At 52.9% G+C, this 22,002-nt stretch overlaps 1 protein-coding gene across 1 annotated transcript in view; it reads right to left on the reverse strand.

The window, feature by feature from the left end:
* Positions 1-1,693: 1,693 nt before the first annotated feature.
* Positions 1,694-22,002, reverse strand: part of LOC138351091 (histone-lysine N-methyltransferase PRDM9-like) — a 127,567-nt gene continuing 107,258 nt past the window's right edge. The window contains exons 8-9 of the mRNA XM_069302722.1: positions 20,485-20,594; positions 1,694-4,145 (exon numbers count right to left, since the gene is read on the reverse strand). Coding sequence (XP_069158823.1) covers positions 2,233-4,145; positions 20,485-20,594 — 2,023 coding nt within the window. The 3' untranslated portion in view covers positions 1,694-2,232. The remainder of the gene's footprint in view (positions 4,146-20,484; positions 20,595-22,002) is intronic.

A 22,002-nucleotide genomic window follows, 5' to 3' on the forward strand; every position in this document is an offset into this window, starting at 1 on the left:
TGCACACGGGTGTCTGCAGGCTGGTACACACGGGTGTCTGCAGGCTGGTGTACACGGGTGTCTGCAGGCTGGTGCACACGGGTGTCTGCAGGCTGGTGCACACGGGTGTCTGCAGGCTGGTACACACGGGTGTCTGCAGGCTGGTGCACACGGGTGTCTGCAGGCTGGTGTACACGGGTGTCTGCAGGCTGGTGTACACGGGTGTCTGCAGGCTGGTGCACACGGGTGTCTGCAGGCTGGTGCACATGGGTGTCTGCAGGCTGGTACACACGGGTGTCTGCAGGCTGGTGCACATGGGTGTCTGCAGGCTGGTGCACACGGGTGTCTGCAGGCTGGTGCACATGGGTGTCTGCAGGCTGGTACACACGGGTGTCTGCAGGCTGGTGCACATGGGTGTCTGCAGGCTGGTGCACACGGGTGTCTGCAGGCTGGTGTACACGGGTGTCTGCAGGCTGGTACACACGGGTGTCTGCAGGCTGGTGCACATGGGTGTCTGCAGGCTGGTACACACGGGTGTCTGCAGGCTGGTGCACACGGGTGTCTGCAGGCTGGTGCACACGGGTGTCTGCAGGCTGGTGCACACGGGTGTCTGCAGGCTGGTGTACACGGGTGTCTGCAGGCTGGTGCACACGGGTGTCTGCAGGCTGGTACACACGGGTGTCTGCAGGCTGGTGCACACGGGTGTCTGCAGGCTGGTGCACACGGGTGTCTGCAGGCTGGTACACACGGGTGTCTGCAGGCTGTACACACGGGTGTCTGCAGGCTGGTACACACGGGTGTCTGCAGGCTGGTGCACACGGGTGTCTGCAGGCTGGTGCACACGGGTGTCTGCAGGCTGGTACACACGGGTGTCTGCAGGCTGGTGCACACGGGTGTCTGCTGGCTGGTGCACACGGGTGTCTGCAGGCTGGTGCACACGGGTGTCTGCTGGCTGGTACACACGGGTGTCTGCAGGCTGGTGCACACGGGTGTCTGCAGGCTGGTGCACACGGGTGTCTGCTGCCTGGTGCACACGGGTGTCTGCAGGCTGGTGCACACGGGTGTCTGCTGGCTGGTGCACACGGGTGTCTGCAGGCTGTACACACGGGTGTCTGCTGGCTGGTGCACACGGGTGTCTGCAGGCTGGTGCACACGGGTGTCTGCAGGCTGGTACACACGGGTGTCTGCAGGCTGGTGCACACGGGTGTCTGCAGGCTGGTACACACGGGTGTCTGCAGGCTGGTACACACGGGTGTCTGCAGGCTGGTACACACGGGTGTCTGCAGGCTGGTGCACACGGGTGTCTGCAGGCTGGTGCACACGGGTGTCTGCAGGCTGGTGCACACGGGTGTCTGCAGGCTGTACACGCGGGTGTCTGCTGGCTGGTACACACGGGTGTCTGCAGGCTGGTGCACACGGGTGTCTGCAGGCTGGTACACACGGGTGTCTGCAGGCTGTACACACGGGTGTCTGCTGGCTGGTGCACACGGGTGTCTGCAGGCTGGTGCACACGGGTGTCTGCAGGCTGGTACACACGGGTGTCTGCAGGCTGTACACACGGGTGTCTGCAGGCTGGTGCACACGGGTGTCTGCAGGCTGGTGCACACGGGTGTCTGCAGGCTGGTACACACGGGTGTCTGCAGGCTGTACACATAATAAACTTACTGTGCATGATACACGTGTCACTTGGTCAGTCAGATGTATCATAGTTTAGTTTGGCCAGTAATTGGATGGGGAACCTCAAGATGGCTAATGACCTTACCTATACACAACTGTATATTAGGCCTAACTCTCCACCGCCCAACCCAAACACTTGCGCTGGACGGTAGAGTGACGGTCTCGCTTCATGCAGGTCGGCGTTCAATCCCCGATCCTCCAAGTGGTTGGGGAGTTTTCTTTCCCCCATCCCATCCCAAATGCTTATCCTGACCCCCTTCCATGTGCTATATAGTGGTAATGGCTTGGCGCTGTTCCCTGATAGTTTCCTTCCCTCTCTACCGCCCATCTGTTACATGCAGCCATAAACTGGTCATATACTGGTAACAATAATTAAAACCTAATTGTTATATATGGTATAACTATTAAATTAATTATATAAATTATTTATATAATTCAACTTCAAATATACGAGGTCAATGATTCCACATATTACAAAGGTTAATGAATCTCTTACCAACATGCGCCGTCATATATAAAGTTCCTTGACCTTCTCGGATCACAATTTGTTTGAATATAATCACACTCCTGACATTGTCAGGTTTTATCAGGCTTATGGGTTGACTTATGCCTCTTCATACTCCCCAAGTGAGTGAATCTTTTCCCACACTCTGGACACTCGTGAGGCTTCTCACCTGTATGCAACAACATGTGTGTCTTCATACTCCCCAGGTGAGTGAATCTTTTCCCACACTCTGGACACTCGTGAGGCTTATCACCTGTATGTACCAACCTGTGTTTCTTCATATTCCCCATGACATTGAATCTTTTCCCACACTCTGGACACTCGTGAGGCTTATCACCTGTATGTACCAACCTGTGTGTCTTCATACTCCCCAGCTGATTGAATCTTTTCCCACACTCTGGACACTCGTGAGGCTTATCACCTGTATGTACCAACCTGTGTGTCTTCATACTCCCCAGCTGAGTGAATCTTTTCCCACACTCTGGACACTCGTGAGGCTTATCACCTGTATGTACCAACCTGTGTGTCTTCATATGCCCCAGCCGAGTGAATCTTTTCCCACACTCTGGACACTCGTGAGGTTTCATTACACACACATTTACATCAGCTGCAGGTTCATGACTGATGTTGCTCGATACTTGAGTTATATTTACCTGAGAACCATTGTTATTTAATGGCAGAACATCAAAGCAGTAACCTCGTTCCCTCCCTAAAGACACTATTTCCGACTTACATTCATTATCAACTGCTTCTTCAAACTTGTCTTTAGACTCTTCCAAAATTAATCTATTTTCATTTGATCTTTTGAGTTGTGTGACACATCTACTATTCAGAATATTTGTCTTGCTGTGAAAATGTTCAATTTGTTGTAAAACATTATGTGATGAATTAACGTTTATGTAACCCTTGTTAAAGAGTTTATCATTTGATGTTCCTTCTGCTGGTGTAATAATCTTTAAGGTGTCAAGTTCCTGTTCACCCGTGCTGCCCTTGAGTGGCGACTGTTCACCCGTGCTCCCCTTGAGTGGCGACTGTTCACCCGTGCTCCCCTTGAGTGGTGACTGTTCACCAGTGTTCCCCTTGAGTGGCAACTGTTCACCAGTGTTCCCCTTGAGTGGCGACTGTTCACCCGTGCTCCCCTTGAGTGGTGACTGTTCACCCGTGCTGTCCTTGAGTGGTGACTGTTCACCCGTGCTGTCCTTGAGTGGTGACTGTTCACCAGTGTTCCCCTTGAGTGGTGACTGTTCACCCGTGCTGTCCTTGAGTGGTGACTGTTCACCAGTGTTCCCCTTGAGTGGTGACTGTTCACCCGTGCTGTCCTTGAGTGGTGGCTGTTCACCCGTGCTGTCCTTGAGTGGTGGCTGTTCACCCGTGCTGTCCTTGAGTGGTGACTGTTCACCCGTGCTGTCCTTGAGTGGTGGCTGTTCACCCGTGCTGTCCTTGAGTGGTGACTGTTCACCAGTGCTCCCCTTGAGTGGTGACTGTTCACCAGTGCTCCCCTTGAGTGGCGATTGTTCACCAGTGCTCCCCTTGAGTGGCGATTGTTCACCAGTGCTCCCCTTGAGTGGCGACTGTTCACCAGTGCTCCCCTTGAGTGGCGACTGTTCACCAGTGCTCCCCTTGAGTGGCGACTGCTCACCAGTGCTCCACTTGAGTGCCGACTGTTCACCAGTGCTCCCCTTGAGTGCCGACTGTTCACCAGTGCTCCCCTTGAGTGCCGACTGTTCACCAGTGCTCCCCTTGGTTGGCGACTGCTCACCAGTGCTCCCCTTGAGTGGTGACTGCTCACCAGTGTTCCCCTTGAGTGGCGACTGCTCACCAGTGTTCCCCTTGAGTGGCGACTGTTCACCAGTGTTCCCCTTGAGTGGCGACTGCTTACCAGTGCTCCTATTGAGTGGTGACTGCTCACAGGTGTTCCCTTTGAGCGGCGACTGATCAGGTGAACACAACAGGTTCAGCATTTCACAGTCATAACCTGTTGAATGTTATTAGTATACAATAATCATACAAGTTACTCAGCATAACCAAAGTTATTCAAATATTCACTGTTCTCATGCTCCATTCTGAAAAATTAACTGTTGCCATTCTAGCGCCGTCTTGAAAATTATACTATTTTCAAGACAAAGTGAATATTGCATTGGGCTAATTTCAGGATACCATAATAGAAGGTTACTACTGTATTGTCACAGTTCCTTAAGTACAGCAGAATGTCAACATCTTAACAGTACCATGTAACAGTTCCTTAAGTACAGGAGAATGTCAACTGGTGTTCTAACAGTACCACGATGGAAGTATTCAACTGTTGTTTTCACTCTCTCACTTCAGCCATTTCCTCAGTACCATAAACACAGGGGTCCTATACAACTACACATATAGGGGCCCTGTATAGGGGCCTATATAGGTGTTGTATAGGGGCCCTATACAACACTATACTGATCCAATGAGTGGGAATTTATTGTGCACCTGTACTCTTTGTGTGAGGATTATCGTATTGTGATTTAACCAAAGCAAAAATGCTCTGCAAATCAAGGGTCCTAAACTGTGGAATGACCTCCATAGTGGTATTAACAATTGTACTAATTATCTCTCATCCAGTTTACAAAACAATGAACTACCTTATTATCTTTGAGCAACCAACTTTCCCTCCCTCTTCTCCTGTCATGTCAGACTGTTCTGCTGTTATTGTGAACATTACTTAATAATTTCTGCATATTTACTTAATATTTGGTGTTATTAAATACTGCTTTAGTCGTCGTCTTTCATCTTCTAGGGTGAGGTTTGGTCAACATTTCTTCAGCCATGTTATTGTGGCTCCTCATCTGCATATATACTGTTGTTGCTATACCTTAAAGCATTCATGTGATTTTTATTAATCACATGCAATCATAATCTACTTTTGATAACTGAAAAAAATCAGTCAGGGGACAGGCAGCCAGTGAATATTTTAAATTTAAATGTATTTATTTAAATCTTATATGTATGTGTTAGGCTTAAATCAAGGTTCCCCTCCCCCTCCAAGGTCACATTACTGACCCTGGCCAGGGTGCCGCCCCCACAACACACTAACTCCTGGGTACCTGGTGGCTGCCAGGATGCCACCCCCACAACACACTAACTCCAGGGTACCTGGTGGCTGCCAGGATGCCACCCCACAACACACTAACTCCTGGGTACCTGGTGGCTGCCAGGATGCCACCCCCACAACACACTAACTCCTGGGTACCTGTTGGCTGCCAGGATGCCACCCCCACAACACACTAACTCCAGGGTACCTGGTGGCTGCCAGGATGCCACCCCCACAACACGCTAACTCCTGGGTACCTGTTGGCTGCCAGGATGCCACCCCCACAACACGCTAACTCCAGGGTACCTTTTGGCTGCCAGGATGCCACCCCACAACACGCTAACTCCAGGGTACCTGTTGGCTGCCAGGATGCCACCCCCACAACACACTAACTCCAGGGTACCTTTTGGCTGCCAGGATGCCGCCCCCACAACACGCTAACTCCAGGGTACCTGTTGGCTGCCAGGATGCCACCCCCACAACACACTAACTCCTGGGTACCTGTTGGCTGCCAGGATGCCACCCCCACAACACACTAACTCCAGGGTACCTTTTGGCTGCTAGGATGCCACCCCCACAACACACTAACTCCAGGGTACCTGTTGGCTGCCAGGATGCCACCCCCACAACACACTAACTCCAGGGTACCTGTTGGCTGCCAGGATGCCCCCCCACAACACGCTAACTCCTGGGTACCTGTTGGCTGCCAGGATGCCACCCCACAACACACTAACTCCTGGGTACCTGGTGGCTGCCAGGATGCCACCCCCACAACACACTAACTCCTGGGTACCTGTTGGCTGCTAGGATGCCACCCCCACAACACACTAACTCCAGGGTACCTGTTGGCTGCCAGGATGCCACCCCCCACAACACGCTAACTCCAGGGTACCTGTTGGCTGCCAGGATGCCACCCCCACAACACGCTAACTCCAGGGTACCTGTTGGCTGCCAGGGTGCCACCCCCACAACACGCTAACTCCTGGGTACCTGGTGGCTGCCAGGATGCCCCCCCACAACACACTAACTCCTGGGTACCTGGTGGCTGCCAGGATGCCCCCCCACAACACACTAACTCCTGGGTACCTGTTGGCTGCCAGGATGCCACCCCACAACACACTAACTCCTGGGTACCTGTTGGCTGCCAGGATGCCACCCCACAACACACTAACTCCAGGGTACCTGTTGGCTGCCAGGATGCCACCCCACAACACACTAACTCCTGGGTACCTGTTGGCTGCCAGGATGCCACCCCCACAACACACTAACTCCAGGGTACCTGTTGGCTGCCAGGGTGCCACCCCACAACACACTAACTCCTGGGTACCTATTGGCTGCCAGGATGCCACCCCCACAACACACTAACTCCAGGGTACCTGTTGGCTGCCAGGGTGCCACCCCCACAACACGCTAACTCCAGGGTACCTTTTGGCTGCTAGGATGCCACCCCCACAACACGCTAACTCCTGGGTACCTGGTGGCTGCCAGGATGCCACCCCCACAACACGCTAACTCCAGGGTACCTGTTGCCTGCCAGGGTGCCACCCCCACAACACGCTAACACCAGGGTACCTGTTGGCTGCCAGGATGCCGCCCCCACAACACACTAACTCCAGGGTACCTGTTGGCTGCCAGGATGCCGCCCCCACAACACACTAACTCCTGGGTACCTGGTGGCTGCCAGGGTGCCACCCCACAACACGCTAACTCCTGGGTACCTGTTGGCTGCCAGGATGCCGCCCCCACAACACGCTAACTCCTGGGTACCTGGTGGCTGCCAGGATGCCGCCCCACAACACGCTAACTCCAGGGTACCTGTTGGCTGCCAGGATGCCACCCCCACAACACACTAACTCCTGGGTACCTGGTGGCTGCCAGGGTGCCACCCCACAACACGCTAACTCCAGGGTACCTGTTGGCTGCCAGGATGCCACCCCACAACACGCTAACTCCTGGGTACCTGTTGGCTGCCAGGGTGCCACCCCCACAACACACTAACTCCAGGGTACCTGTTGGCTGCCAGGATGCCACCCCCACAACACGCTAACTCCAGGGTACCTGTTGGCTGCCAGGATGCCCCCCCACAACACGCTAACTCCAGGGTACCTGTTGACTGCCAGGGTGCCACCCCCACAACACACTAACTCCTGGGTACCTGGTGGCTGCCAGGATGCCACCCCCACAACACACTAACTCCAGAGTACCTGTTGGCTGCCAGGATGCCACCCCCACAAGACGCTAACTCCTGGGTACCTGATGGCTGTCAGGATGCCACCCCACAACACACTAACTCCAGGGTACCTGGTGGCTGCCAGGATGCCACCCCCACAACACACTAACTCCAGGGTACCTGTTGGCTGCCAGGATGCCACCCCCACAACACACTAACTCCTGGGTACCTGTTGGCTGCCAGGATGCCACCCCCACAACACACTAACTCCAGGGTACCTGTTGGCTGCCAGGATGCCCACCCCCACAACACGCTAACTCCAGGGTACCTGGTGGCTGCCAGGATGCCCCCCCACAACACACTAACTCCTGGGTACCTGTTGACTGCCAGGGTGCCACCCCCACAACACACTAACTCCGGGGTACCTGGTGGCTGCCAGGGTGCCACCCCCACAACACGCTAACTCCTGGGTACCTGTTGGCTGCCAGGATGCCACCCCCACAACACACTAACTCGTGGGTACCTGTTGGCTGCCAGGATGCCCCCCCACAACACACTAACTCCAGGGTACCTGTTGGCTGCCAGGATGCCACCCCCACAACACACTAACTCCAGGGTACCTGTTGGCTGCCAGGATGCCCCCCCACAACACACTAACTCCAGGGTACCTGTTGGCTGCCAGGGTGCCACCCCCACAACACACTAACTCCAGGGTACCTGTTGGCTGCCAGGATGCCCCCCCCCACCCCCACAACACACTAACTCCGGGGTACCTGTTGGCTGCCAGGATGCCACCCCCCCACCCCCACAACACACTAACTCCGGGGTACCTGTTGGCTGCCAGGATGCCACCCCCACAACACACTAACTCCAGGGTACCTGTTGGCTGCCAGGATGCCACCCCCACAACACACTAACTCCTGGGTACCTGTTGGCTGCCAGGATGCCACCCCCACAACACACTAACTCCTGGGTACCTGGTGGCTGCCAGGATGCCCCCCCACAACACACTAACTCCTGGGTACCTGGTGGCTGCCAGGATGCCCCCCCACAACACACTAACTCCGGGGTACCTGGTGGCTGCCAGGATGCCACCCCCACAACACACTAACTCCAGGGTACCTGTTGGCTGCCAGGATGCCACCCCCACAACACGCTAACTCCAGGGTACCTGTTGGCTGCCAGGATGCCACCCCCACAACACACTAACTCCAGGGTACCTGTTGGCTGCCAGGATGCCACCCCACAACACGCTAACTCCTGGGTACCTGTTGGCTGCCAGGATGCCACCCCACAACACGCTAACTCCTGGGTACCTGGTGACTGCTGAGTGAACAGGTACATAACGTGACAGGAAACACACCAACCATTTCTGTCCTTCCTGGGATTCCAACCAGGAATTCCCTACAGTGTGTCGACGACGAACCCTACTGTACTACCCAACAGTAACTGTGTGCACTGTTACAACAGCCACAGTTTATAAATGTCTATTGGTTATCTAGCATTTACTGGTATTTCAAAATCTTCTCAACAATTCAATAATGTTTCCATAACTCAGTTTTAAGTCTTCCCTAATTACACGTGTTCCCCTTCTCCTACTATTTTCATGGTACACTTCCCTAAAAGTTGTACATCAGTTGCATAAAGTCTTGTACAATGTATATATTGGCTTATTGTTTAGTTTTGTCTACCTCACCAAACATTTAACCTAATTATATTAAGTTAGGCCTGAAACACAGAGTGTATTATTGGCTTTATGTATTGTACTCATCTTACCTCTACATCTTCCTCTGTTCATGAGTCCTGTATGTATAGTACACTACTATTATAGTACACTACTATTATAGTACACTACTATTATAGTACAGTACTATTATAGTACACTACTATTATAGTACACTACTATTATAGTACAGTACTATTATAGTACACTACTATTATAGTGTACTATTATAGTAGTGTACTATTATAGTACAGTACTATTATAGTACACTACTATTATAGTAGTGTACTATTATAGTACACTACTATTATAGTACAGTACTATTATAGTACAGTACTATTATAGTACACTACTATTATAGTACACTACTATTATAGTACACTACTATTATAGTACAGTACTATTATAGTACTGTACTATTATAGTACAGTACTACTATAGTACAGTTCTTCTGAACAACTTGGAGGAAGTTGACCCGGACAACTTGTTCAGAAGGTGAGATGTAACACAAACAAGGAACAACGGGTCAAGCTCAACAAGCCACAATGTTGGACTGAGAACAGGAGATGTTTCTTCACCCACAGGGTTATAAACCCATGGAACCGCCTACCCGCCCAAGCCATACATGCCAAAACCGCTGAATTTTAAAATCCAGCTTGAAAAAATCCGAACAAATGATGGGACCTTTGACAAGCCACTGGCTTCCTGTCCTCATCGAGGAAACTACAGTGTCAGCGGCTGTCAGGTAAGCTCAGGTATATATATTTGTTTTTATATATTGTGGACAGGATGATCACAGTAGCCCAGCATCCACAGGATGATCACAGTAGCCCAGCCTCCACAGTATGATCACAGTAGCCCAGCCTCCACAGTATGATCACAGTAGCCCAGCATCCACAGTATGATCACAGTAGCCCAGCCTCCACAGGATGATCACAGTAGCCCAGCCTCCACAGGATGATCACAGTAGCCCAGCCTCCACAGGATGATCACAGTAGCCCAGCATCCACAGGTGATCACAGTAGCCCAGCATCCACAGGTGATCACAGTAGCCCAGCCTCCACAGGATGATCACAGTAGCCCAGCCTTCGCAGGATGATCACAGTACCCCAGCCTCCACAGGTGATCACAGTAGCCCAGCATCCACAGGATGATCACAGTACCCCAGCCTCCACAGTATGATCACAGTACCCCAGCCTCCACAGGTGATCACAGTAGCCCAGCATCCACAGGATGATCACAGTAGCCCAGCCTCCACAGGATGATCACAGTAGCCCAGCCTCCACAGGATGATCACAGTAGCCCAGCCTCCACAGGATGATCACAGTAGCCCAGCATCCACAGGTGATCACAGTAGCCCAGCATCCACAGGTGATCACAGTAGCCCAGCCTCCACAGGATGATCACAGTAGCCCAGCCTTCGCAGGATGATCACAGTAGCCCAGCCTCCACAGGATGATCACAGTAGCCCAGCCTCCACAGGATGATCACAGTAGCCCAGCATCCACAGGATGATCACAGTAGCCCAGCATCCACAGGATGATCACAGTACCCCAGCATCAACAGGATGATCACAGTAGCCCAGCCTCCACAGGATGAGCACAGTAGCCCAGCCTCCACAGGTGATCACAGTAGCCCAGCCTCCACAGGTGATCACAGTAGCCCAGCCTCCACAGGTGATCACAGTAGCCCAGCCTCCACAGGTGATCACAGTAGCCCAGCCTCCACAGGTGATCACAGTAGCCCAGCCTCCACAGGTGATCACAGTAGCCCAGCCTCCACAGGTGATCACAGTAGCCCAGCCTCCACAGGATGATCACAGTAGCCCAGCATCCACAGGTGATCACAGTAGCCCAGCCTCCACAGGATGATCACAGTAGCCCAGCCTTCGCAGGATGATCACAGTACCCCAGCCTCCACAGGTGATCACAGTAGCCCAGCATCCACAGGATGATCACAGTACCCCAGCCTCCACAGTATGATCACAGTACCCCAGCCTCCACAGGTGATCACAGTAGCCCAGCATCCACAGGATGATCACAGTAGCCCAGCCTCCACAGGATGATCACAGTACCCCAGCCTCCACAGGTGATCACAGTAGCCCAGCCTCCACAGGATGATCACAGTAGCCCAGCCTCCACAGGATGATCACAGTAGCCCAGCCTCCACAGGATGATCACAGTAGCCCAGCCTCCACAGGATGATCACAGTAGCCCAGCCTCCACAGGATGATCACAGTAGCCCAGCCTCCACAGGATGATCACAGTAGCCCAGCCTCCACAGGATGATCACAGTAGCCCAGCATCCACAGGATGATCACAGTAGCCCAGCATCCACAGGATGATCACAGTACCCCAGCATCAACAGGATGATCACAGTAGCCCAGCCTCCACAGGATGAGCACAGTAGCCCAGCCTCCACAGGTGATCACAGTAGCCCAGCCTCCACAGGTGATCACAGTAGCCCAGCCTCCACAGGTGATCACAGTAGCCCAGCCTCCACAGGTGATCACAGTAGCCCAGCCTCCACAGGTGATCACAGTAGCCCAGCCTCCACAGGTGATCACAGTAGCCCAGCCTCCACAGGATGATCACAGTAGCCCAGCATCCACAGGTGATCACAGTAGCCCAGCCTCCACAGGATGTTCACAGTAGCCCAGCATCCACAGTATGATCACAGTAGCCCAGCATCCACAGGATGATCACAGTAGCCCAGCATCCACAGGTGATCACAGTAGCCCAGCCTCCACAGGTGATCACAGTAGCCCAGCCTCCACAGGATGATCACAGTAGCCCAGCATCCACAGTATGATCACAGTAGCCCAGCATCCACAGGATGATCACAGTAGCCCAGCCTCCACAGGTGATCACAGTAGCCCAGCATCCACAGGTGATCACAGTAGCCCAGCATCCACAGGTGATCACAGTAGCCCAGCATCCACAGGTGATCACAGTAGCCCAGCATCCACAGGTGATCACAGTAGCCCAGCATCCACAGGTGATCACAGTAGCCCAGCCTCCACAGGTGATCACAGTAGCCCAGCCTCCACAGGTGATCACAGTAGCCCAGCCTCCACAGGTGATCACAGTAGCCCAGCCTCCACAGGATGATCACAGTAGCCCAGCCTCCACAGGTGATCACAGTAGCCCAGCCTCCACAGGTGATCACAGTAGCCCAGCCTCCACAGGATGATCACAGTAGCCCAGCATCCACAGGATGATCACAGTAGCCCAGCATCCACAGGATGATCACAGTACCCCAGCATCAACAGGATGATCACAGTAGCCCAGCATCCACAGGATGATCACAGTACCCCAGCATCAACAGGATGATCACAGTAGCCCAGCATCCACAGGATGATCACAGTACCCCAGCATCAACAGGATGATCACAGTAGCCCAGCATCCACAGGATGATCACAGTACCCCAGCATCAACAGGATGATCACAGTGCACAAACTACCCACCATCCACAGGATGATCACAGTACACAAACTACCCACCGTCCACAGGATGATCACAGTGGTCAAACTACCCACCGTCCACAGGATGATCACAGTGGTCAAACTACCCACCGTCCACAGGATGATCACAGTACACAAACTACCCACCGTCCACAGGATGATCACAGTGGTCAAACTACCCACCGTCCACAGGATGATCACAGTACACAAACTACCCACCGTCCACAGGATGATCACAGTACACAAACTACCCACCGTCCACAGGATGATCACAGTGGTCAAACTACCCACCGTCCACAGGATGATCACAGTACACAAACTACCCACCGTCCAGAGGATGATCACAGTACACAAACTACCCACCGTCCACAGGATGATCACAGTACACAAACTACCCACCGTCCACAGGATGATCACAGTGGTCAAACTACCCACCGTCCACAGGATGATCACAGTGGTCAAACTACCCACCGTCCACAGGATGATCACAGTGGTCAAACTACCCACCGTCCACAGGATGATCACAGTACACAAACTACCCACCATCCACAGGATGATCACAGTACACAAACTACCCACCATCCACAGGATGATCACAGTACACAAACTACCCACCGTCCACAGGATGATCACAGTACACAAACTACCCACCATCCACAGGATGATCACAGTACACAAACTACCCACCGTCCACAGGATGATCACAGTACACAAACTACCCACCATCCACAGGATGATCACAGTACACAAACTACCCACCGTCCACAGGATGATCACAGTGGTCAAACTACCCACCGTCCACAGGATGATCACAGTACACAAACTACCCACCGTCCACAGGATGATCACAGTACACAAACTACCCACCGTCCACAGGATGATCACAGTACACAAACTACCCACCGTCCACAGGATGATCACAGTACACAAACTACCCACCGTCTACAGGATGATCACAGTACACAAACTACCCACCGTCCACAGGATGATCACAGTACACAAACTACCCACCATCCACAGGATGATCACAGTACACAAACTACCCAACATCCACAGGATGATCACAGTGGTCAAACTACCCACCGTCCACAGGATGATCACAGTGCACAAACTACCCACTGTCCACAGGATGATCACAGTACACAAACTACCCACCGTCCACAGGATGATCACAGTGGTCAAACTACCCACCGTCCACGGGATGATCACAGTGGTCAAACTACCCACCGTCCACAGGATGATCACAGTACACAAACTACCCACCGTCCACAGGATGATCACAGTACACAAACTACCCACCGTCCACAGGATGATCACAGTACACAAACTACCCACCATCCACAGGATGATCACAGTACACAAACTACCCAACATCCACAGGATAATCACAGTGGTCAAACTACCCACCGTCCACAGGATGATCACAGTACACAAACTACCCACTATCCACAGGATGATCACAGTACACAAACTACCCACCGTCCACAGGATGATCACAGTGGTCAAACTACCCAGCGTCCGCAGGATGATCACAGTACACAAACTACCCACCATCCACAGGATGATCACAGTACACAAACTACCCACCGTCCACAGGATGATCACAGTACACAAACTACCCACCGTCCACAGGATGATCACAGTACACAAACTACCCACCGTCCACAGGATGATCACAGTACACAAACTACCCACCGTCCACAGGATGATCACAGTACACAAACTACCCACCGTCCACAGGATGATCACAGTGGCCAAACTACCCACCGTCCACAGGATGATCACAGTACACAAACTACCCACCATCCACAGGATGATCACAGTGGTCAAACTACCCACCGTCCACAGGATGATCACAGTACACAAACTACCCACTATACACAGGATGATCACAGTGGTCAAACTACCCAGCGTCCACAGGATGATCACAGTACACAAACTACCCACCGTCCACAGGATGATCACAGTAGTCAAACTACCCACCGTCCACAGGATGATCACAGTACACAAACTACCCACTGACCACAGGATGATCACAGTACACAAACTACCCACCGTCCACAGGATGATCACAGTACACAAACTACCCACCGTCCACAGGATGATCACAGTACACAAACTACCCACCGTCCACAGGATGATCACAGTACACAAACTACCCACCGTCCACAGGATGATCACAGTACACAAACTACCCACCGTCCAGAGGATGATCACAGTACACAAACTACCCACCGTCCAGAGGATGATCACAGTACACAAACTACCCACCGTCCACAGGATGATCACAGTACACAAACTACCCACCGTCCACAGGATGATCACAGTACACAAACTACCCACCGTCCACAGGATGATCACAGTACACAAACTACCCACCGTCCACAGGATGATCACAGTACACAAACTACCCACCGTCCACAGGATGATCACAGTACACAAACTACCCACCATCCACAGGATGATCACAGTACACAAACTACCCAACATCCACAGGATAATCACAGTGGTCAAACTACCCACCGTCCACAGGATGATCACAGTACACAAACTACCCACTATCCACAGGATGATCACAGTACACAAACTACCCACCGTCCACAGGATGATCACAGTGGTCAAACTACCCACCGTCCACAGGATGATCACAGTGGTCAAACTACCCACCGTCCACAGGATGATCACAGTGGTCAAACTACCCACCGTCCGCAGGATGATCACAGTACACAAACTACCCACCATCCACAGGATGATCACAGTACACAAACTACCCACCGTCCACAGGATGATCACAGTACACAAACTACCCACCGTCCACAGGATGATCACAGTACACAAACTACCCACTGTCCACAGGATGATCACAGTACACAAACTACCCACCGTCCACAGGATGATCACAGTACACAAACTACCCACCGTCCACAGGATGATCACAGTACACAAACTACCCACCGTCCACAGGATGATCACAGTACACAAACTACCCACCGTCCACAGGATGATCACAGTACACAAACTACCCCACCGTCCACAGGATGATCACAGTACACAAACTAACCACCGTCCACAGGATGATCACAGTACACAAACTAACCCTTGACTCCATTGTCTTTGCTAGATTTATCTGTCCCGTATTTCACTTAACCTGATTCTGATCCTATTTTGAATACTGTATTCTTCTTTAACTTTGTTTTTCCGCTTGTTCTCTGTTTTTCTGTATTCTTGACAATATGTATTCTTCAGTGGAATATTCGTGGTTTTTATGTCAACTTCCATAAACTCCAACTTGTGATCGAGCAGTTTCCACCACTTTGTGTGTCTCCAGGAGCCGGTGCTTGGTGTGTGTCTCCAGGAGCCGGTGCTTGGTGTGTGTCTCCAGGAGCCGGTGCTTGGTGTGTGTCTCCAGGAGCCGATACTTCGTGCGTGTCTCCAGGAGCCGATACTTGGTGCGTGTCTCCAGGAGCCGGTGCTTGGTGCGTGTCTCCAGGAGCCGGTGCTTGGTGTGTGTCTCCAGGAGCCGATACTTGGTGCGTGTCTCCAGGAGCCGGTGCTTGGTGCGTGTCTCCAGGAGCCGGTGCTTGGTGCGTGTCTCCAGGAGCCGGTGCTTGGTGTGTGTCTCCAGGAGCCGGTGCTTGGTGCGTGTCTCCAGGAGCCGGTGCTTGGTGCGTGTCTCCAGGAGCCGGTGCTTGGTGTGTGTCTCCAGGAGCCGGTGCTTGGTGTGTGTCTCCAGGAGCCGGTGCTTGGTGTGTGTCTCCAGGAGCCGGTGCTTGGTGCGTGTCTCCAGGAGCCGGTGCTTAGTGCGTGTCTCCAGGAGCCTGTGCTTGGTGTGTGTCTCCAGGAGCCGGTGCTTGGTGTGTGTCTCCAGGAGCCGGTGCTTGGTGCGTGTCTCCAGGAGCCGGTGCTTAGTGCGTGTCTCCAGGAGCCTGTGCTTGGTGTGTGTCTCCAGGAGCCGGTGCTTGGTGCGTGTCTCCAGGAGCCTGTGCTTGGTGTGTGTCTCCAGGAGCCGGTGCTTGGTGTGTGTCTCCAGGAGCCGGTGCTTGGTGTGTGTCTCCAGGAGCCGGTGCTTGGTGCGTGTCTCCAGGAGCCTGTGCTTGGTGTGTGTCTCCAGGAGCCGGTGCTTGGTGTGTGTCTCCAGGAGCCGGTGCTTGGTGCGTGTCTCCAGGAGCCTGTGCTTGGTGCGTGTCTCCAGGAGCCTGTGCTTGTTGTGTGTCTCCAGGAGCCGGTGCTTGGTGCGTGTCTCCAGGAGCCGATACTTGGTGCGTGTCTCCAGGAGCCTGTGCTTGGTATGTGTCTCCAGGAGCCGGTGCTTGGTGTGTGTCTCCAGGAGCCGGTGCTTGGTGCGTGTCTCCAGGAGCCGGTGCTTAGTGCGTGTCTCCAGGAGCCTGTGCTTGGTGTGTGTCTCCAGGAGCCGGTGCTTGGTGCGTGTCTCCAGGAGCCGATACTTGGTGCGTGTCTCCAGGAGCCGGTGCTTGGTGTGTGTCTCCAGGAGCCGGTGCTTGGTGTGTGTCTCCAGGAGCCGGTGCTTGGTGCGTGTCTCCAGGAGCCTGTGCTTGGTGTGTGTCTCCAGGAGCCGGTGCTTGGTGTGTGTCTCCAGGAGCCGATACTTGGTGCGTGTCTCCAGGAGCCTGTGCTTGGTGCGTGTCTCCAGGAGCCGGTGCTTGGTGTGTGTCTCCAGGAGCCGGTGCGTGTCTCCAGGAGCCGGTGCTTGGTGCGTGTCTCCAGGAGCCGGTGCTTGGTGTGTGTCTCCAGGAGCCTGTGCTTGGTGTGTGTCTCCAGGAGCCTGTGCTTGGTGTGTGTCTCCAGGAGCCGGTGCTTGGTGTGTGTCTCCAGGAGCCGGTGCTTGGTGTGTGTCTCCAGGAGCCGATACTTGGTGCGTGTCTCCAGGAGCCGGTGCTTGGTGCGTGTCTCCAGGAGCCGGTGCTTGGTGTGTGTCTCCAGGAGCCGGTGCTTGGTGTGTGTCTCCAGGAGCCGGTGCTTGGTGTGTGTCTCCAGGAGCCGGTGCTTGGTGTGTGTCTCCAGGAGCCTGTGCTTGGTGTGTGTCTCCAGGAGCCGGTGCTTGGTGTGTGTCTCCAGGAGCCGGTGCTTGGTGTGTGTCTCCAGGAGCCGGTGCTTGGTGCGTGTCTCCAGGAGCCTGTGCTTGGTGCGTGTCTCCAGGAGCCGGTGCGTGTCTCCAGGAGCCGGTGCTTGGTGCGTGTCTCCAGGAGCCTGTGCTTGGTGCGTGTCTCCAGGAGCCGGTGCTTGGTGCGTGTCTCCAGGAGCCGGTGCTTGGTGTGTGTCTCCAGGAGCCGGTGCTTGGTGTGTGTCTCCAGGAGCCGGTGCTTGGTGTGTGTCTCCAGGAGCCGGTGCTTGGTGTGTGTCTCCAGGAGCCGGTGCTTGGTGTGTGTCTCCAGGAGCCGGTGCTTGGTGTGTGTCTCCAGGAGCCGGTGCTTGGTGTGTGTCTCCAGGAGCCGGTGCTTGGTGCGTGTCTCCAGGAGCCGGTGCTTGGTGTGTGTCTCCAGGAGCCGGTGCTTGGTGCGTGTCTCCAGGAGCCGGTGCTTGGTGTGTGTCTCCAGGAGCCGGTGCTTGGTGTGTGTCTCCAGGAGCCGGTGCTTGGTGTGTGTCTCCAGGAGCCGGTGCTTGGTGTGTGTCTCCAGGAGCCGGTGCTTGGTGTGTGTCTCCAGGAGCCGGTGCTTGGTGTGTGTCTCCAGGAGCCGGTGCTTGGTGCGTGTCTCCAGGAGCCGGTGCTTGGTGTGTGTCTCCAGGAGCCTGTGCTTGGTGCGTGTCTCCAGGAGCCGGTGCTTGGTGCGTGTCTCCAGGAGCCGGTGCTTGGTGTGTGTCTCCAGGAGCCGGTGCGTGTCTCCAGGAGCCGGTGCTTGGTGTGTGTCTCCAGGAGCCGGTGCTTGGTGCGTGTCTCCAGGAGCCGGTGCTTGGTGCGTGTCTCCAGGAGCCGGTGCTTGGTGTGTGTCTCCAGGAGCCGGTGCTTGGTGTGTGTCTCCAGGAGCCTGTGCTTGGTGTGTGTCTCCAGGAGCCGGTGCTTGGTGTGTGTCTCCAGGAGCCGGTGCTTGGTGTGTGTCTCCAGGAGCCGGTGCTTGGTGTGTGTCTCCAGGAGCCGGTGCGTGTCTCCAGGAGCCGGTGCTTGGTGTGTGTCTCCAGGAGCCGGTGCTTGGTGCGTGTCTCCAGGAGCCGGTGCTTGGTGCGTGTCTCCAGGAGCCGGTGCTTGGTGCTCGTCCTGGTCACTTCCCAGGGTATTCTTATCTTTTATCCCCTCTGGCTATGGTATACAGTCCATTCCATTTATCTCCTCCCCAATGTCCCACTTTCTCTTCCTGATCTTAAGGACCTCCTGGACTCCTTGCCTAAGCCGGTGCTGCTGTTGGGTGACTTCAAATGTCGACATACCCTCTGGGGTGATGCTCTAACAAACACCCGGGGCCGCCTTCTTGAACTGTTTGTCCCTCTCTTCTTCTCTGTCTCTTCTGAATTTTGGTGAGGCCGCCCATGTTGACTCCCGCACTCGCACCCTCTCCTTTGAGAGGGTGCGAGTGCGCGATTTCAAAATTCAATATTGGCTTTTTCTTATGTGTTTCTTATTCTAATCTGTTTCATCTTACAGATTTAAGACAGTGGAGCTTTGCTGGGTTTCCAGCCATATTGGTGTTAAATAAGCATTCGGATGCTGCCGTGAAGGAGGCTATCCGCACTTGTCCCATTTCCCCACAAAGGTGTTCCTTATTTTGACTTTTACCCAGTTATTCATTCCTCAATCCGTGCCCCTTTGACAGGTTCACTGGTCCTCTGTTACTGGTAACAAGCTGTATGCTCTTAAGGGTAGCATGTTCTCTTGGCCTTCCTCCTACTCCCGTAACCAGCAGTAGGAAACGGCTCTGGCGAGGTTACTTATTATCCATACACGTTCAACTCACAGGCACTTAATGGAGCACCGCCCTGCTCCTTATTGTCCAAACTGCATTGTCCTTCTGACAGTTGTGCATATCCTTGTTGAATGTCCTGGCTTCCAGAATGTGGGTGTGTCATGCTTTCTGACTGTCCCTCGCAGTCACCTGTCCCTCAATAGCATCCTTGGTGAATCAGATACCTTTGTTATTGTTCACCTTATGCGCTTTTGTTCTTGTATTGGCATCCTTGGTGATATTTACCACGTTTTGAATATCCGCACATTTAGCGGTGCTACATAGCCTTCCCGGCTTGGAGCCTTCTTTAGATAATTACTTACTTGAAGAAAATACTTTAAATGAGGTTGGATTCCCAAGGGGTTACAGAGTTTGGAGACGTGACAGGAAAACTAGGAAGAGGGCGGGAGTGGCCGTGCTGGTGAAAGAACACCTCAAGGTAAGAGAGTTAATAACCAAAACCCCTCGAGAAGTTGACATAATGGCAGTGCAGGTTTAGAATCAGGATGATAAACTGATAATCGTAATGTTTACAGCCCAGTAGCCAGCAACACATAGACAAAGGAGGAACTACATGAGATACAAGAGGACCTCATAATGGTCATGAGAGAGATTATAGTAAAAGCAGATAAACATAAATCACGACTTTTGGTACTGGGGGACTTCAACTCAAAAGCAATAGACTGGGAGGTCTACGAAGAAAGAACAAAGGACATTTGGACAGGCAAATTTGTAAACCTCATTCTGGAGACATTCGTGTATCATCACGCTAAGTACACCACAAGAATGAGGGAAGGGAATGTTCCGTCTATACTGGCTGTAATATTCACCAGGTACCTAACTCCCAGGTACCTATTTACTGCTAGGTAAATAGAGACATAAGGTGAAAGGAAACGTGCCAAACCATTTGCCCTGCTCTGCGATCGTACCTGGGATCTTCAACTAAGCCGAGAACTTCATTGCCACTGAGAAATATTAATATTTAAGAAATATTGAAATATATAAAGCACCATAAAGCTTACCTTTAAGTGTGTCACCTGAACACCACTGGAAAACTTCTCTGGACAAACCCAGTTCCGAGGCATATTCGTCTCCATACCACACCATTAGCTCTGCACCTCTATAACAATTGACACATACATTACATTCTGGAGGTAATAGGTTGGTTGAGGTTTGTAGGACAATCAAGTGAAGTTTGGTTGTAAGAAATGTTTGGTGCCATCCCACTGAGAGTCAAATGGCAGTGTTTGGATTATGTCTCAAACATCGGCATGATTAATGAGTTGTATCAGATGCTTTAGCACTGAGAAACTGAGAATGACTAGAGATGTTGTGATAAATGACCACTGTTGTGATGAGACACAACTGTCACTCTCAATGTTTGAGTCCTGGATACAGATCATTATTCACAGCTGACAAAGTAAACAGAAAAATTAAACACAGCAGCATCGTTTGGCTCCCACGGGGGTCACATGACATGCAAGGTGTCCAAACTGTATTATTGCAAATAAATTAATGAATAAGTACAGTAATGATGAATAAAATACTGGGATACTTTCTATTCCCCCCCCCCCTCCACTGTGTCTCCTTGTCGTGGTGAGGGGCTCACGCTCACCTCTCTGGGACCGGTGAGGGTTGTCTCCGCCCCCTTTCCTGCCCCTCTTTGGGAGTTGTACGTGCGAATGAACACAAGCTTAGGGTCCTTGTGAGTCACTGGACCGCCCGCTGGAGGGATCGCCCGTGAGTGGCTGCTCTAAGTGGATGTCTGGGTGTCCAGGCTGGGGCAATAGGGAGAATGAGGTCTTTGAACCAGTAGGAGAATGGACGAAGGAGTAGGACTCCCCTGTTAAAAAGGGGAGCACCACTGGAACGATGCACACCTTCCTGCACTGGCACACGCTCGACCTCCCTGTATGCCCTGGTAGGTGGTTTTCCTTGGTTCTAGGCCCCAGACCTTTTTAAAATACACGACATGGATATTGATATGATCTCTATTACCCAGGCTCCTGGGATGGGCGACCAGGACCCTGAGTCGGACTGTGATGGAAGACCGGGTTCTGTAGCCCCCGCTATATTGGGCCCAGACCAGACTACTCCCCCCCCCCCCCACTCCCCTCCCTCCTCTGTGGTAGGTTCGAGTCCCAAGCCTCCATTGGTGACCACCTCGTCCCATGGCACAGCTCCGTCTCTACCATGTCTTATTTAGTCCCGCTATGTGGGACCAAATGCTAAATACTTTGATCTTAACCATCTGGATTCTACACTTCCTGACAATTTCTCTCTTCATAAACACCTTGCTTATTCGGTGGATGCCTCTGTTACTTTTAACCCCACCCATATCAGTACACATGTTGTCGCTGCTTGTTCTCAGGATGCAGCTACCTGCTTAGCAGCATTGTCCAGTATTTCGGGAGACCCTGTTCGGGTCTCCCAAAAACGCTCGTTTAAATGCCAGTGTTGGCACTGTTCTCCTCCCGCACCATGTTGCAACTGGTGTTAGGGACCTAAAAGACTGCCATGAGGATATT

Source organism: Procambarus clarkii, chromosome 5 (assembly GCF_040958095.1).
Source record: "Procambarus clarkii isolate CNS0578487 chromosome 5, FALCON_Pclarkii_2.0, whole genome shotgun sequence".
NCBI lineage: Eukaryota > Metazoa > Arthropoda > Malacostraca > Decapoda > Cambaridae > Procambarus > Procambarus clarkii.